Source organism: Leucoraja erinacea, chromosome 5, assembly GCF_028641065.1.
Source record: "Leucoraja erinacea ecotype New England chromosome 5, Leri_hhj_1, whole genome shotgun sequence".
Taxonomy (NCBI): Eukaryota; Metazoa; Chordata; class Chondrichthyes; order Rajiformes; family Rajidae; genus Leucoraja; species Leucoraja erinaceus.
The window spans coordinates 83,182,380-83,199,119 of NC_073381.1; the positions used below are offsets into that span (position 1 = coordinate 83,182,380).

The 16,740-nt window shown below is 44.5% G+C and overlaps 1 protein-coding gene across 8 annotated transcripts in view; it reads right to left on the bottom strand.

The window, feature by feature from the left end:
• LOC129697485 (regulating synaptic membrane exocytosis protein 1-like) overlaps positions 1-16,740 on the bottom strand; it is a 384,892-nt gene that overhangs the window by 4,341 nt on the left and 363,811 nt on the right. For all 8 annotated transcript variants that reach the window (XM_055636107.1, XM_055636105.1, XM_055636102.1 and 5 more), the window contains 4 exons: positions 8,139-8,277; positions 5,405-5,514; positions 2,673-2,774; positions 473-612 (listed from right to left, as the gene is read on the bottom strand). In XM_055636107.1, coding sequence (XP_055492082.1) covers positions 473-612; positions 2,673-2,774; positions 5,405-5,514; positions 8,139-8,277 — 491 coding nt within the window. The remainder of the gene's footprint in view (positions 1-472; positions 613-2,672; positions 2,775-5,404; positions 5,515-8,138; positions 8,278-16,740) is intronic.

The window sequence follows — 16,740 nt, forward strand, 5'->3', positions numbered from 1 at the left end:
TACAGAATGAAATTGATGAATTGGCTAAAATGGACAGGAAGTGTCTGAGATGCTGCCTGACCCGCTGGGTTACTCCAGCATTGGTGTTCTTTTTGTTTAAGTTCATCTGTTGATGGTCTGTCCATTTTAACCAATTCATCAATTTCATTCTGTCCCTTTAAATTACCCTCCTATCAACAACACCACACATTTTAAAGTCATCTACTAACTTACTAATCATATCTCCTTTATTCGTATCCAAATCTTTACTGTCTATAACACATGGTAAGGGTTACAACAATGATATGTGTCATAACAGGTAACCGTGTTCCTATCCTATGAGTGGCACTTGGGATACCCTGGAGTGATTTCAAATGGAGTAATACCAGTGGTAGAAGGTTTGTTGGCCAAGCTTTATAAAGGTAGTGGGTACCATCCTGAGAGCCTGCTGAAATAATTTGCCAAATTTACTAAGATACTGAATAATACTCACCTGTAAGACTTTACCCTGTGGGCTTTCTTCAAATGGCAAAGACTGTTGATAGAGTGGATCAAGTGTTTTCCGTGCAATTTTTGTTTTCTTTTTGGCAATGCAAACACCATTCTCCAGCAGGTACACTTTGACATAAGGAGCTGCAACAGGATGAAATTAAAGACTGAATAAACATATGCTTTTAAGATCAAATTCCTACGAGTTATGACTGTGGTTTATTCCAGATTGACTTTCAGCTTCAGAGCTGGGGAGGGAACTTGCCGGCCAGATTACTGTTCTGCTTCAAAAGCTGCCTGTTTTTACAAAAGAGGACAGTTGTATAATCACCAATATCACTTGATGTTTGTTAGGGAAGCTGAAACACACACACACACACACACAAACCCAATTCATGGAGTGTTGAATCACAGACAAGTAATAGTGCAATTTGGTCCTGCAGGTTCTGCTGGGTCTCTGTTAGTGTCATGCAGTTCCCATGCCTTTCCCGACAGCCCTGTGATTATTTTTTTTACTTTCAAGCACTGATCAATTTCCGTCATGAAATCTAGACAAAGGTATTGTAGATGTTAACCACTGCTGTCTCAAATAAGTGATTTCTTTGTTCTTTTACCGAGTACCTAAATGTGACCACTTGGTTCCAATGTTTCTGCCAATGGCAATAGATTCTAGCTGCTAAAACTGCACATCACTTGAAATATTTCCATACATTGTTTCCCCACTAGGGGGACAATCCCAGCATCTCCGGCATTTCCCTGTAACAACGCACCCAGAAACTGTCCCCGTAAAGGGCCTGTTCCACTTGGGCTTATTTGCTTATCATTTAAGCGGCACGGTGCGCGCATGGCATGCATTACGCGTGCACGGTGCGTGGTGAGACGTGGTGGCGTAGGCAGTGACGCGAGGTAGCGTGCGACGCCCCAGGATTTGGAGATTCTCAAAATCCTCGCTCGCCACCTGCGTGACGCGCAAATGACGCGCTCGCCACCTGCGTGACGCGCAAGTGGGACAGGCCCTTCAGTCTTTCCTGCAGCATCTCTAGTACCTTTACATCTGTGCTTTGGTGAAGAGATGATACTCCAGGTGTAGCCAAACCAATGCTTTGTACAGGTTCAACAAAACCATCCTGCCTTCGCTCACTCTTATAAAACCACATTCTCAATCTACCTGCCATCTGCAAGCTTTACATAACACCCCCCAGCTCCCGCTATTCCTGCTGTACTGTCCATATCGTAGTGCATATCTTCATGCACCAAACGTCTTGTGCCTTGAGTCTACCATCCTGGTGGACTGTCCATATCCTCCTCACCATTCAGACTTCCAAGTTTTGTACCACCTGTAAATTTTGAGATTGTCCCTGGTACACTCAAATGCTTGTTATTAAAACACAATGGGAAAATCAGTAGACTTGGCATCTGCCTCTGGAGAACATTACTGATCTCCTTCCTCCTAAAAAAATATTCATGAGTCTATTTTCTGCAACTGAGCTAGCTCCTTATCCTTTGCTGCGTCTTCCATTCCAAGGCCTCATCCTTGCAGATGAGCACTTAATCACATGTTGCAAGTCCCACAAGCCACTTCAGCTGTCCCATTCAACCCTCGTGCCATCTCATCAAAACATTCAGTCAAAAAACAAATTACTGAAGGAAAGGGAATTATGTTTCATTTTCAAGATAAAATATTGCAGACCTATGATGAAAAGAACTGCAGGGAAGGGAGCAATTGCCCAGCCCTGGGCTAATGGGCCGAATGGCCTCCTGTGTTGTAGTAATTCCCAAATGCAACCTAATTTCATTAAGCATTGGCCATTGGTCTGCAGGATGGAGGACAGGGGACAGGTTGTGCTGTTTGCGCCCTCAGGGCAACTATGTTGACAAACGTGCAAAAGAAAATTGAAAAAGATAACTTTAACTTTTTTTAATTGAAGCCACAACTTCTTGCTTTTTGCTATTCTTTAATTGTTGCAACGTTCAGTTATTTGTGCCTTGTGTGCCTGAAAAATCTTCTAACAACAGTCAATTTAGGTTTCATCACCTCAGGCGGAGGTGTCTCTCTGCAGATACTTTTCCCACTCAGTGAAATTTCCTTACTGGCTTATAAATGTGGGAATAAGTAAGAGAGTAAACTAAATTGGCTTACTTTAGACTGCATGCAGCCAGTGTGATACAGAGGGTGCCAAAGACCAGGTGTGTGGCTGACTTACCAGGGAGCGACTTAGAGCCTAGTTTTTGAATGAGGCCTCGTGCTCGAATTACTTCAACCTCCAACTGCCCCTTCCGGTCCAGCATCCCAATTTGAATGTCACCTGAGGAAACACACGGAATTTCAAAGAAAAACCTACAGAATGCATGGAGTGTTGGCGATCCCAATTCTCATTATCAGGTTGCAAACTATGAAAGAGAAGCAGAAAGGTCAGCCTGAAAAATGTATTACTTCAGCACAGCAAGAAAGTTACGGAATACCAAGTATTCAGAACGCCTCTTCAGAACTCCCTTCAGCCAGCAAAAGATCATTCAACCAAAACCAGATCACACAAAAACACAGCTAAATAAGAGGCACCTCGTTCTTCTAACCTCCAAATAACATCAAAGATCACTCATGTATCAGGGACTTTTCAATCATCAGCAGGTCATATTTTGTCCTGAATTAACCTTCTTCACCCTGAAAGGTGTCACACCTTTTGTTACGCCCGACTAGACTCTAAGACAGGTCAGCCCTGGTCTCATTTCCATGTCAGAAAGTTCTGGCGAGATGAGCACACAGATTTGGCCTAATACCCCAGTGCATTGTGGGGGAATGTTGTACTGATGGAGGCACCATCTTTTGGATAAAAACCTTAAATCCAGGAACCATCGCCTCACTCAGTTGGATTGAATTGCACCTTTGGAACATTGCTGGTGAGTTATCCACAGTTCAGTCAACATCACTAAAAATTCATCTGTCTGGAAATCACATTGATTTGTCAGCTGTTGTATGCAAAGTATAAATTAGTTTTGTTTAGAGATACTGCGCGGAAACAGATCCTTTGGCCCACCGTTACCGTGCCAACCAGCGATTCCCGTACACTAACACAATCCTATACACTCGGGAAAATTAGTATTTGTACTTTACCGAAGCCAATTAACCTACAAGCCTGCACATCATTAGAGTGTGGGATGATACCAGAGCACCTATAGAAAGCCCACATGGTCACAGGGAGAATGTACAAACTCATTATAGACAGCGCCCTTAGTCAAGATCGAACCAGGATCTCTGGTACTCTACCGCTGCGCCCACAGTACCGCTCGGCAGTGTCCAGATTCCAATGGTAGCTCATATTTACAAAGCCTTTAAGTGTTAAAGGCATGATGTAGTTGCGTCTTTTCATATGTGACCAGAAACGGTTCACTTTCTGAACAATGGCAGTGAGCTGTGGAAAGAGGGCACTGAGCTGTGGGCAGCAAGCGGCAGGTTGCAGGTAGTGAGCGGTGAGCTGCGGATAGTGTCAATGAGCAATGCCGGTGAACTGTGGAAAGTGGGCAACAAGCTATGGGCAGCAAGCTGTGGGCAGAGGTGGTGTGTTTTGGCTTGTAGACAGTGGGTTGTGAACAGTGGATTGTGGGCGGTGGGCAAGGGGCAGTGTGCAGTGTGCTGTTGATTATGGGCAGTGTTCTGTGAGTCATTTCTATGTTATGGGCAGTGGGCAGGAGGCAGTGAGCTGTAAGTTGGGGACAGTGGGTTGTGACCAGCGAGCCGTGAGCCATGGGCGGAGAGCTGAGGCAGTGGTAGGGAACAGTCAGTATTGCAGTGCAGCACTACACCACTGGGAACAGTGGCAGTGAGCTGTGATTGCAGATGGTAGATAATGAACCATAGGCTGCAGGCAATGAGCTGGGTGGATTGAGGGCAGTGGGTTGTGGGGAATGACCTTTGGACAATGGGCAATGAGGTTTGGGTCGTGGGCAGTTGACTGTGGGCAGTGAGCTGACTGGGCAGACGTCTAGCAAGGATGATGGGCCTATTTAAAGTGAAGCACTACAGGATCCCCAAGTGACCAGAATACTGCAGGATAACTATAAGAGTTTTCACTTCCTGAACAATCACTGGGCTATGACCCGGAGAAACATCTCATAGACACTACTACTTGTCACCCTGCAGTGGTGGCTGACATCTGCTCACTTATCCTTCAGTGAATTTGGAGTGTTTTGTGGATAAACAACCAATCCACTAGCTGTGCTTCTGTGCTGAGTGACAATGCCTTCAGAAGGCAACATCTGCCCCGCAGTTCCCCTGAGTGCCAGCAGATGTTTGCTTATCTCTTGCTAGCTGGAGAGCGTGGGGATGTGAGCTGACAACAGCCATAGCGATGTGAGGATAACGGAAAGAGTGGTGTGGCAATGGTGGAAGTGGCAGACACCTGCACCCAGCTCTCTGCCCCTGAGCAAGTGCCTTGCCCTTTGGCTGCATGCTGTAGGGCCATGGTGTGACCAGTGCTGGTGTGACTACTGCTGCCCGACCTACAGTGCCTGGTCAGGCATGGCCAGGTGCTCCATGAACACCTACTCGCACCCAGCCAGAGATATTTTCTCTCAAATCTGAGCTGGCATCATTTAACTTGAAAGCACATTTGTATGAAAAGTTTTTAAATGAGAGCCTGAAATTCTAAGAAGAAATTGCAATCACCCCTTTGCCTGTTGCTCTCCGAATCTCACCTTCAGCCACTTGGCCTTATGCCACTCCAAAATTAAAAAAAAAACAAACAATGATAACAAAAAATAACACATTAACATTAATTATGAATTCATTTTTCAATGCTCTGCAGTAGAGGCCGCTGAGCTGATGAAGCTATTGCTGATTTCTGGTTGATTAATGCACTTGCCTTCCCCAAGCACTCCAATAAACTGAGCTAAGAAAGCTCTGAGCGCTGTGTGTGTGATTCCAATACTCATTACTTACCCATGGCTGGCGTTGCTAATGTTTGCCTTCCAACAAGTTGCGCAGGTCCCAGCCCATCAAGGAAGTCGCTGAATTGACTGTCGGCACCTAATCTCATCCCAGGAAATAAACTAGAGCAGATAACATTAGTTAGAGGTATGAACATATATGGCCACATTATTATTTAGCCACTGGGCACTCCCAGTGAGAAGGGCTAGCAGAGGTCAGATGGTTAGTTGGGTGACAACCCTCTTTCCCTGATTTCTAAACCTACACCAACTGGACTGAGAACAAGGTTTAATATTCAGCATTTCAGATGTTTTTACTCTTTTTGTTTTTCACCTCCAAGAGTCCCTTCTCCACTCCAGGGAAAGCACATCTAGGCTATCCTGTCACTCCCCATGGATGAAACATTCAATCTCTGGCAAATTCCTGGTGAATCTCCTCTGCACCTTCTCCAGTGCAGTCATATCCTTCGCGTGATGCGGTGATCAGAAATGGCCTGATTAATATTTAATACATAAAATACATAAAAGACAATTAATCTGAACAGGAGAGGGGATGAGGGCAGAAGTGTGGGAAAAATGATATGATGCAGAGGATTAAATATCAACTACAGTTCTGTCAAAGGTTCTTCAATTGGAAATCTTAACTCTCCCCACAGATGCCGCCTGACCTATTGTTTTGCACTTTTGTCTTAATTTCACCTTTCGTGCTTTTTAAAATGTTCTCCGGGTGCTCCGGTTTCCTCCCACACTCCAGGCTTGCAGGTTAATTGGCTTCAGTACTCCCCTACTCCCAATTCCTCCGTCTACGCCACATCTGCACCCAGAATGTGGTGTTCTAGACCAGGGCATCGGAGATGTCCTCATTCTTTAGGGAATGGGAATTCCCTTCTCCTATTATAGATGAGGCTCCCACCAGGGTCTCCGCTATATCCCACAGCTCCGCTCTTACACCCCATCCCCCCCACTTGTAACGCGGACAGAGTCCCCCTTGTCCTCACCTACCACACTACCAGCCGTCACATACAGCATGTAATCCTCCGACATTTTCGCCACCTCCAACGGGAGCCCCCCACTGGCTACAACTTCCCATCTCCTCCCCTTTCTGCTTTCCGCAGAGACTGCTCCCTCCGTAACTCCCTGTTCAATTCGTCCCTTCCCACCCAAACAACCCCCTCCCCTGGTACTTTCCCTTGCAACCACAGGAAATGCTACGCTTGTCGCTTTACCTCCCCCCTCGACTCCATCCAAGGACCCAAGCAGTCGTTCCAGATGTGACAGAGGTTCGCCTGCACCTCCTCCAACCTCATTTACTAGATCCGCTGTTCCAGGTGTCAACTTCTCTACATCGGTGAGACCAAGCTCAGGCTCGGCGATCGCTTCGCCCAACACCTCCGCACAGTTAGCAATAACCAACCTGATCTCCCGGTGGCTCAGCACTTCAACTCCCCCTCCCATTCCGAATCCAACCTTTCTGTCCTTGGGCCTCCACCATGGCCAGTGCAAATTGGAGGAGCTGCACCTCATATTTCACTTGGGCAGTTTACACCCCAGCGGTATGAACATTGACTTCTCCCATTCCAGGTAGTCCTTGCTTTCTCTTCCTTCCCCTCCCCTTCCCAGCTCCCCCTCCTCCCGACATCAGTCTGAAGTAAGGTCTCGACCCGAAACGTCACCTATTCCTTCTCTCCATAGATGCTGCCTCATCCGCTGAGTTTCACCAGCATTTTTGTCTACCTTTGACATTAACAAATGGTTTATTTTTATTGTTCTAATTTTGGTTTTAATTTTGACTACACTTCTCCAAATGCCAGTTAATGTCAGCTCTGGTTATAGTTTCTAACAGATAACCTTCCCTTCCGCACCCCCAGCAGAATGAAAGCCTTGACTGGAAAGCTGTAAAGAATGGGCTGTGCAAGCCTTGGTGTCTGAACACTTATCATGGAAGTGTCGAATCAATTATTGGATGTGAAATGCAAGCAATATCTGGTGGTGAGTTAAGGTTGATTGGGGAAAAGAAAGCTCCAGATTGCACATTGGACTGCCTGGATGTGCAGAGACGTGCTGAATGGAATTAAATCTGGAGACATGTGCAGAAGCTGAACAAGTAAAGGGAGTACAGTAACTGGAAGAGTCGAGGAACAGAGAGATCTTGCAGAGCATGTTGACAAATCCTGAAGATAGAAGGGGTTAAAGACGCAAATGGTGCCTTTTTTGTCCTTTTTTGGCCAATACAAATAATATACTGTAAGAGCAAGGAGGCTACACCAGAACTGTGTAAAACACCATGAGGTCACAGCTGGAGCAGTTCTGTTCACCACAATACAGGAAGGATGAGACAGCATTGGGCAGGGTGCAGATAAGATTTACAAGGTTGCCAGGGGCTATCAGGGGTGCAGTTGTTTTCTTTGGAGCTAAGGGGACTAACGGTTGGGAAGGCTGTTTCTAAGCTAACTGTGGGCCTAAAATGAAAAGAATTAGCAGAAAGATTAAAGGACAATTCAGTAGATTAAAGGACAATTAAAGGACAAAATGAGTTTTTGTCCAAAGGGGCTAAAGCCAGCTGAAACACGATGAGCCAAAGGGTTTTCTTCTGTAGTAAATTTCCATAAGAAATTTATCTTTTTCATCTTAGTGAAAAGACCTTCTTAAAATGCGAGATATATGCCTGAATGTGCCTTGTTTCTCACCATCAGATACAATGGGTCCCACCTTTGGCAGAGCATACCAAGACAATTCAGTGTACTTACTTTCCTTCTGAACTGTAGCTGTTCATGCTACCATCTGTGGACTCCCGGCTGGCCTGGCGCGTCATGCGTCGCATTTCCACTGCCATGCCAGTCTCTGTGCTTCTCTGGATGGTGTTTCTGGACTTCTTCACTCTAGCCTCTGTTGACAAACACTCACTTTGAAACACCTCAGAACAGTTTAGTAACATGGTCGTGCAATAATGGTAGAGACAAAACATGGTGTTTGGATGATGCTTGAGATGCCAACTGTTACTTAAGTTAGTCTTCCAACTTGACATAGTTGGATACAAAGAAGATTCACGCAAAGGCCAAAAGCCTAATGTAGGATGAATCTACCACAATAACTGCATACAGTGCCCTCCATAATGTTTGGGACAAAGACCCATCATTTATTTATTTGCCTCTGTACTACACAATTTGAGATTTGTAATAGAAAAAAATCACACGTGTTTAAAGTGCACATTGTCAGATTTTATTAAAGGCAATTTTTATACATTTTGGTTTCACCATGTAGAAATTACAGCTGTGTTTATACATAGTCCCCCCATTTCAGGGCACCATAATGTTTGGGACACATGGCTTCACAGACGTTTGTAATTGCTCAGGTGTGTTTAAATGCCTCCTTAATGCCGGTATAAGAGAGCTCTCAGCACCTAGTCTTTCCTCCAGTCTCTCCATCACCTTTGGAAACTTTTATTGCTGTTTATCAACATGAGGACCAAAGTTGTGCCAATGAAAGTCAAATAAGCCATAATGAGACTGAGAAACAAGAATAAAACTGTTAGAGACATCAGCCAAACCTTGGGCTTACCAAAATCAAATGTTTGGAACATCATTAAGAAGAAAGAGAGCACTGGTGAGCTTACTAATCACAAAGGGACTGGCAGGCCAAGGAAGACCTCCACAGCTGGTGACACAAGAATTATCTCTATAAAAGAGAAAAAACCCAAACACCTGTCAGACAGATTAGAAACACTCTTCAGGAGTCAGGTGTGGATTTGTCAATGACCACTGTCTGCAGAAGACTTCATCAACAGAAATACAGAGGCTTCACTGCAAGGTGCAAACCACTGGTTAGCCGCAAAAATAGGATGGCCAGGTTAGTTTGCCAAGAAGTACTTAAAAGAGCAACCACAGTTCTGGAAAAATGTCTTGTGGACAGATAAAACAAAGATGAACTTGTATCAGAATGATGGCAAGAGCAAAGTATGGAGGAGAGAAGGAACTACCCCAGATCCAAAGCATACCACCTCAACTGTGAAACACGGTGGTGGGGGTGTTAGACAATAGATAATAGACAATAGGTGCAGGAGTAGGCCTTGACCCTTTGAGCCAGCGCCTCCATTTAATGTGATCATGGCTGATCATCCACAATCAGTACCCGGTTCCTGCCTTCTCCCCATATCCCCTGACTCCGCTATTTTTAAGAGCCCTATCTAGCTCTGGGCCTGGGCTTGTATGGCTGGGCATGTATGGTCTGGGCATATACGGCTGCTGAAGGTACTGGCTCACTTATCTTCATTGATGATACAAATGCTGATGGTAGTAGCATAATGAATTTGGAAGTGTATAGACACATCCTATCTGCTCGTTCAAACAAATGCCTCAAAACTCATTGGCCGGCGGTTCATTCTACAGCAAGACAATGATCCCAAACGTACTGCTAAAGCAACAAAGGAGTTTATCAAAGTTAAAAAATGGTCAATTCTTGAGTGGCCAAAGTCGATCACCCGATCTGAACCCAATTGAGCATGTATTTTATATGCTGAAGAAAAAACAGAAGGTATAAGCCCCCAAAACAAGCATAAGCTAAAGATGGCTGCAATACAGGCCTGGCAGAGAATCACCAGAGAAGACACCCAGTACCTGGTGATGTCCATGAATCGTAGACTTCAAGCAGTCATTGCATGCAAAGGATATGCAACAAAATACTAAACATGACTACTTTCATTTACATCACATTGCTGTGTCCCAAACATTATGGTGCCCTGAAATGGGGGGACTATGTATAAACACTGCTGTAATTTCTACATGGTGAAACCAAAATGTGTAAAAATGGCCTTTATTAAAATCTGACAATGTGCACTTTAACCACAAGTGATTTTTTTCTATTACAAATCTCAAATTGTGGAGTACAGAGGCAAATAAATAAATGATGGGTCTTTGTCCCAAACATTATGGAAGGTACTGTACATACTGATAGCTGCATGCATGTTCAGTTCTATCTTTGAGTCTTTTTACTGTTCTGTTTCAAGTATTTCTAGGAAGCTTCTGGCATGTGGAAAACTGTTCAAATATTGTTATCATAAGGTATCGCAAACTCAGGTATTTGGGTTATCTGCATATGATGGGAAATCAGGGCTGGAGTTCCCATTACATCAATATAATCAGAGCAGTCCATGCACACTGAAGATAGTCCAATGCTGAGGGTGAGGGTATTTTAATTTTTTATGGGCTATATCCAAACTAGTCTGAATTTCTAATGGGATCTGATTCTCAGATTCATTTATTGTCAAGGTGCAATGAAATTCCTCGTCCACATGAATCCCTAATTCAAAGTTAGGATTCCAATATCTTTGAGAAGGTATAATAAAATTTAATTGCCTATCCAATCAGCAAAAGTATTTATGAATTAGATCCCACTATGTTTACAGCCAGTGCATTCCACATTACTAAAAACCCTTGGAGTAAAAAAACATTTAATTTCCCTCCCAGGACCTCGGCTTAAGGATTCACTCACCACAGGATCTTCACATGTCATCTAGAAAATCATTCATAGGAAGAGCAAGCAATGGCATTGAATGGCCCGCACTTCAGGAGCTAACACAGATTTATGGCCCAAATGGCCTCTTGTGTTGCTATGTGTCTGTGCTTCTACACGTCCTGGCCTCACAGGAGACGCAAGGTGGTAGACCAGGCCTTGCACAATGCCCCAAGTAAGCTGTTGCTATTGCAGAGAGTAGAGATGTGGGGGGGGGAGGGGGGAAGGGGTGAAAATGAGTGTACATTAGGCATGCAGGGGAGAGAGGAGCAGGGAGAGGAAAGAGCATGGCATAGACAAGGAGAGAGGATGACAGGGGAAGGGAGTTGACTGGCGGGTACAGCGGTGAGGCAAGGTGTGGAACAGCATGATGGAGGAAGGGGGACAGGATGCCAGGGTAGGGAATAGATGGTGAAAGGGAGGGGACAATAAGGGTGAAGAGGATGGCGTAGGGGTAACATTTGTTGGCGGAGAGAGGAAGGTATGAACATAAACTTGGGTGAAGACAATGGCACTGGGAGAGTAGATGTTGAGGGGTGAAAAGGATGTTGTGGAGAAGGATAGAGAAGGCAACCTCTGTACATGAAGGCACAACACTCCGCAATCTGATTTGGGGACGATTGCTTAATGTGATGCGTTGATGAACAGAATTCGATTGGCAATTCTAATGCACAGGAAAGCAAGAGGCTCCAGAGAGGTCCATCATGGGTTCAGCTTCGTCCTCCATCAAAAGCCTCAAGAAGGTGGCATCTATCATCAACGATCCCCACCTCAGACTTCTGTTAGTGCCTTCCCTCCCTGGCAGTCACTCACTCGTCTCTCTGGCTGATCCTGTGGTGTGATCCCCTTCCAGACAACCCACTCTATAACACTTCATGCCTCCTGCGTGCATCTCTCCTGCAATGCCAACTACCCCTCCAGCTGATCCATGCATTCTGTGAGGAGCGGCAGCTGGACACACTTCCTGCAAACGTAATCGTCACAAACACAGTCTGAAGAACGGTCTTGACCCAAAACGTCATCCATTCCTTCTCTCCAGAGATGCTGCCTGTCTCGCTGAGTTACTCCAGCATTTTGTGTTTACCTTCGATTTAAACCTGCATCAGCAGTTCCTTCCTACACACTTGAACTCATCCGCTTCTCCCACATTTCACAGCATTTTGTAGATTGCTATTACTACGCCTGAAGATATTACTCTCTCAAAGAGCAAGGAAAGACCTTACCGTGACTGTCTGTCATCGCCTCGCCTCCTTGCCAAAGCCTTTGCACTTAGTCCTCAATCATTGTACCATGACCTTAGTATCAGCCCTTCTCAAAAACCACAAAGTAATTTGATAAAATACTATTGTGTTACTCACAAAAAGATTGTGCTGTCCTTCGGTATTCGTCCTCCCAAAATGCATCCCCTCAGACATCTCAATGTTGAACTTTATCTGCCCAAACTTGCCCAAAATCACCATCCACCAAATCAACCCCATTCTCCTGCTGTTTCCCTATAACCTTTGATGCCCTCATCAATCAACAACCTATCCATGGATACAAGCCCCTCAAATCCTGTGACATCCTTGTGAATCTTTCCAGAACTGTGCATAACGGTCTGTGTGGTCTCGCCAATCACTTGTACAGTTGCAACATGATGTCCAAACGCCCCGAGTGATGAAGGCAGGTGCACTAAACACCCTTTTCACCACCCCATTTACCTGTGTGGCCAGGAAACTATGTACCTGTACTCCGAGGTTGCTCTGTTCTACAGCTCTCTTCAGGGCCCTCCATTTTCTATAGGTCTTGCCAAAATGCAACACTTTGCATGTGTCCTTGTTAAATTCCAATCACCATTCCTTACCCCACTTTCCCAGTTCATCTAGATCCTATTGTAAGCTTAGATAACTACCTTCACTGTTCCTTATACCATTAATTTTGGCATCATCCCGAAACGTATCAACCATGTCAATAATATTGTCATGCAAATCGTTGATATGGATGACAAACAACTGCAGACACAGAAATCCCTGTGGCACACCACTGGTCACAGCCTCCAATCTGAAAAACAATCCTTCATTTCCACTCTCGGAATCCTTTCACTCATCATGTTTACCATGAATCCCGTATGATCGAACCTTCCAAACCAGCCTCCATGCGGGACCTTGTCAATACTTAATGGAAAGATAAAATAGCTGCTTGTGTTCTGTGACATCATTCGAATTCACTATTTGATTGACTCCACAATTACAAATATAAAAAGAAAAGATTAAGGAGAGCTCAAACTGGTGTGTTTAAAACAGCTGTTTGCCCTGGTGAGAGAGTGCACATCAGGCAGACATAACATTAGAGGCTGGTTGCTCAGGCAATTGGCCAGAACACTTTATTCACCTAAAGTATAATAAAAATCCAGAAATCTCTTGTAAATAACATTTGATTTCAAAACTTAAATGTATTCATAATCAGCAGGTTACCACTCAGTTCTGATGTCTTATTGCCCTGAAACATTGTCTCTGTTTCTCTCTTCAAATGCTGCCTCACCTGCTAAGTATTTCCAGCATTTTTCATTTTTCATTCACAATTCAGGCATCCGCAGAATTTTCATTTAATATCACACAGTCCAGAAGACTTGTTGGGGCTCAGCCCCATTTGCATCATGATTTTGGAGACTTTTGAAGGTGGCATGAATGGTCTGTGATTCTTGCTACGAGCTTAGTACTGTTCATTCTGAATCTGTGTACATAGTTGCATGTATTCTTTGGCAGTGAGTACTTGTCACAGACTATCATGGGTTCAGTGGCAGCTGATATCTCCGTAGAAGGATCTCGTGCTTGACTTAAGATAACTCATGTGAAATTAGGCAACAGAGAAACGGGCTTCAGCATTGCTTGGTCTTTGTTGCCCATGGGCCATACCATTCTATGGGAAATGTAATTCTCAGCCAACATCCAACATGACCACACATACAACACGATTCTGAGCATAAATAACAAGTGTTATCAATGGTTGAATTCCTCCCAACAGCAAAGGATTCTGAAGCTACTACACTTTGGAGAACTGTGTGGCTGAATTTTCCTGCTTTAGTATGACTTTGATTAAAAATGATAAATGTCCATTCTATCGTCACATGTAACAGTAGAAATTGCAATATACACCAATCAATTAAATATCATTTTTTTCTCGCAACAAGTTGAATTTACCAAATTAATGTGCTCACTTGCTTAGGTCCTCTGTATAAACAGATAATCATAAGCAGCACATAACACTTTTAGTACATTATACTTGACAGACCTGCAATTGCAAAGTTCTTCCAATCACACTAGTACTAACTGTGTGTTCTGTTCTGAACCTACTGCATTGCTTGTACTGTGGACAGATATTGTGTCGGCTTTGCAACTGGGTTTGAATGGACCTATTTTCTATTATTAATTCATTATGCATCCCTTTTTCTTTCAATATGGTGGTGGTTCACTACTCTCTGAACTATTGAAGTTATTCCATAGTGCAATTGGCCAATGAATGCCAGAATATAAATCCAGTGGTGATATATTTCCAAATCAGGATGAGGGATTGCAGCTAATAGGGTCTTATGGATGCACTCTTGATAAGATGAGAAACAGACTGGTGCTTCTTACATATTGCTTCTTGAATTCCAGGCAAGTGGAGAATATTCCATCACACTCCTAACTTGTGTCTTGTAGATGGTGGAAGGGCAATGATTTTATAGTGTCATACAGTACAGAAACAGGACCTTCAGTCCAGCCTGTTCATGCTGACCAAGATGCCCCAACTAGGTAAATCCAATTTGCCATGTTTGGCCTATATCCATCTCAGCCTTTCCTATCTGTGAACCTGTCCAAATATATTTTTAATGTTGTTACCGTACCTGCCTCAACTACTTCATCTGGCAGATAGCTCCATATACCACACCCCTCTGTGTGAAAAGGTTTTCTCTCAGGTTCCTACTAAATCTTTCCCCTCTCACCTTAAATCGATCACCTCTAGTTTTTAATGTTCCTACACTTGGAAAAAAACCCATTGCATTCACCCTGTCTGTCTTCCTCACAATTTGTACACCACTGTAAGGTCACTCCTCAGCCTCCATTGCTCCAAGGGATAAATGCAACTATCCCCTACAGCTCAAGTCCTCAAGCTATCATCCTCGTAAATCTTCCCTGCACTCTTTCCCGCTTAATGACACCTTTCAACAGTGACCGACACTGAACACAATACTCCAAATAACCAATACTCCGAACCAACATCTTGTACAACTGTAACATAACGTCCCAACCTCTATACTCAATTCTCTGACTGATTAAGGCCGGCATTCCAAAAGCCTTCTTCACCACCTTATCCACACGCAATGCCACATTATTTCTACCTGCAATGCCACATTCATGGAACTATGGACTATCTTTACAGCCTTTTCTGGGAAAGATGGGACCTGTACAAGTGGGACAGGTTGCAACTTAACCAGAATGGGGCCAATTGGTTTGGTTGCACTGTTGGGAATGGTTTAATCTGAGTTGGCAGGGGGAGGGGGCTCAGAGTAGATCCACAGATGGAAAGGTAGAAGGAGAAATAGTTTGCAGTTCCAAGTAAGTGCACATCAAGGGAATTCAAATCCAAGTTAGATCTATTTTATTGCAAGGAGTATAGCAAGTAAAATGGATGAGCTCAAAGTTTTAATTAACATGGGGTCTATGATACTGTTGGCATCACTAACACTTGGTTAAAGAATAAACTTTATCTCAATATCTATATATTGCATCTCAATATCCGAGGCTCGGGAATGTTCAGGGAAGACAAAAGGGGGAGTAAAAAGGGAAAACTATTGCGTTGTTTGTTAAAGATTGCGTTACTTCAGTATTTAGAGAGGTTGCCCAAATGAGACCTTAGACTAGGTAGAGGCTGAAAGCAAAAATGGTGTTGTCTGAGGAGTTTTCAGATTTTCCAGCAGTCAGCAGGAGTTAAAGGAACAGATGTAACGGCAGATATCAGAGAGACACAACACAAATAAGGTTATCATGCTGAAGGACTCAATTCCCAGCTATTCACTGCATTGAATTGAAGAGCATGGAGGTCATTATGTAACAAAAGTTAGATTAGACCACAAATGGCATATTTTGTTCAGTTCTAGGTGACACACTAGAGGAAAGATATGATTGCACTAGAGCTGGTGTGGACATTTATTAAGATATTGGCGGGGATGTGGAGGAGACAGGTAGGAGGAGCCCATACAAATTAATGAGCGGTGTAAATTGGCTGATGGTGGGAAACTTTTCTTCATAACACAAATGTCTCAAAGTCAAACTTCTTTTTCACCAGTAGTTGTAGTTGCAAAGTGGAACACATTGCGTAAATGCACAGTGGAGGCAGGTACTCCCACAACATTTTAAAACTATCTGGATGAGCTCTGAAATTACCAAAGCCAAGAAGATGACGGAGCTAGTGGCCGGTACACACATGGTGGGTTAAAGGGCCTCTTTCTGTGCTGTCTGACTCTGTGAGGCACAAACGAGGAGGAGTGGGGGTGGGGTTAAGGCATTCAGGAGTCCAGGGGGAGTCCAGGGGGAGAGAAGGGGGAGAGAAGGGGAGAGAAGGGGAGAGAAGGGGAGGGAAGGGGGGAGAAGGGGGGGGGGGAGGGGGGGGAGAGGGGGGGGGGGGGAGGGGAGGGGGGGGGGGGGGGGGGGGGGAGAGGAGGAGGGGGGGAGATGGGGAGGGGGAGAGAAGGGGAGAGAAGGGGAGAGAGAAGGGGGGGGGAAGGGGAAGGGGAAGGGGGGGGGAGGGGAGAGAAGGGGGGAGGGGGAGAGGGGAGGGGAGGGGAGGGGAGAGGAGGGGGGAGAGAAGGAAGGGGGAGAG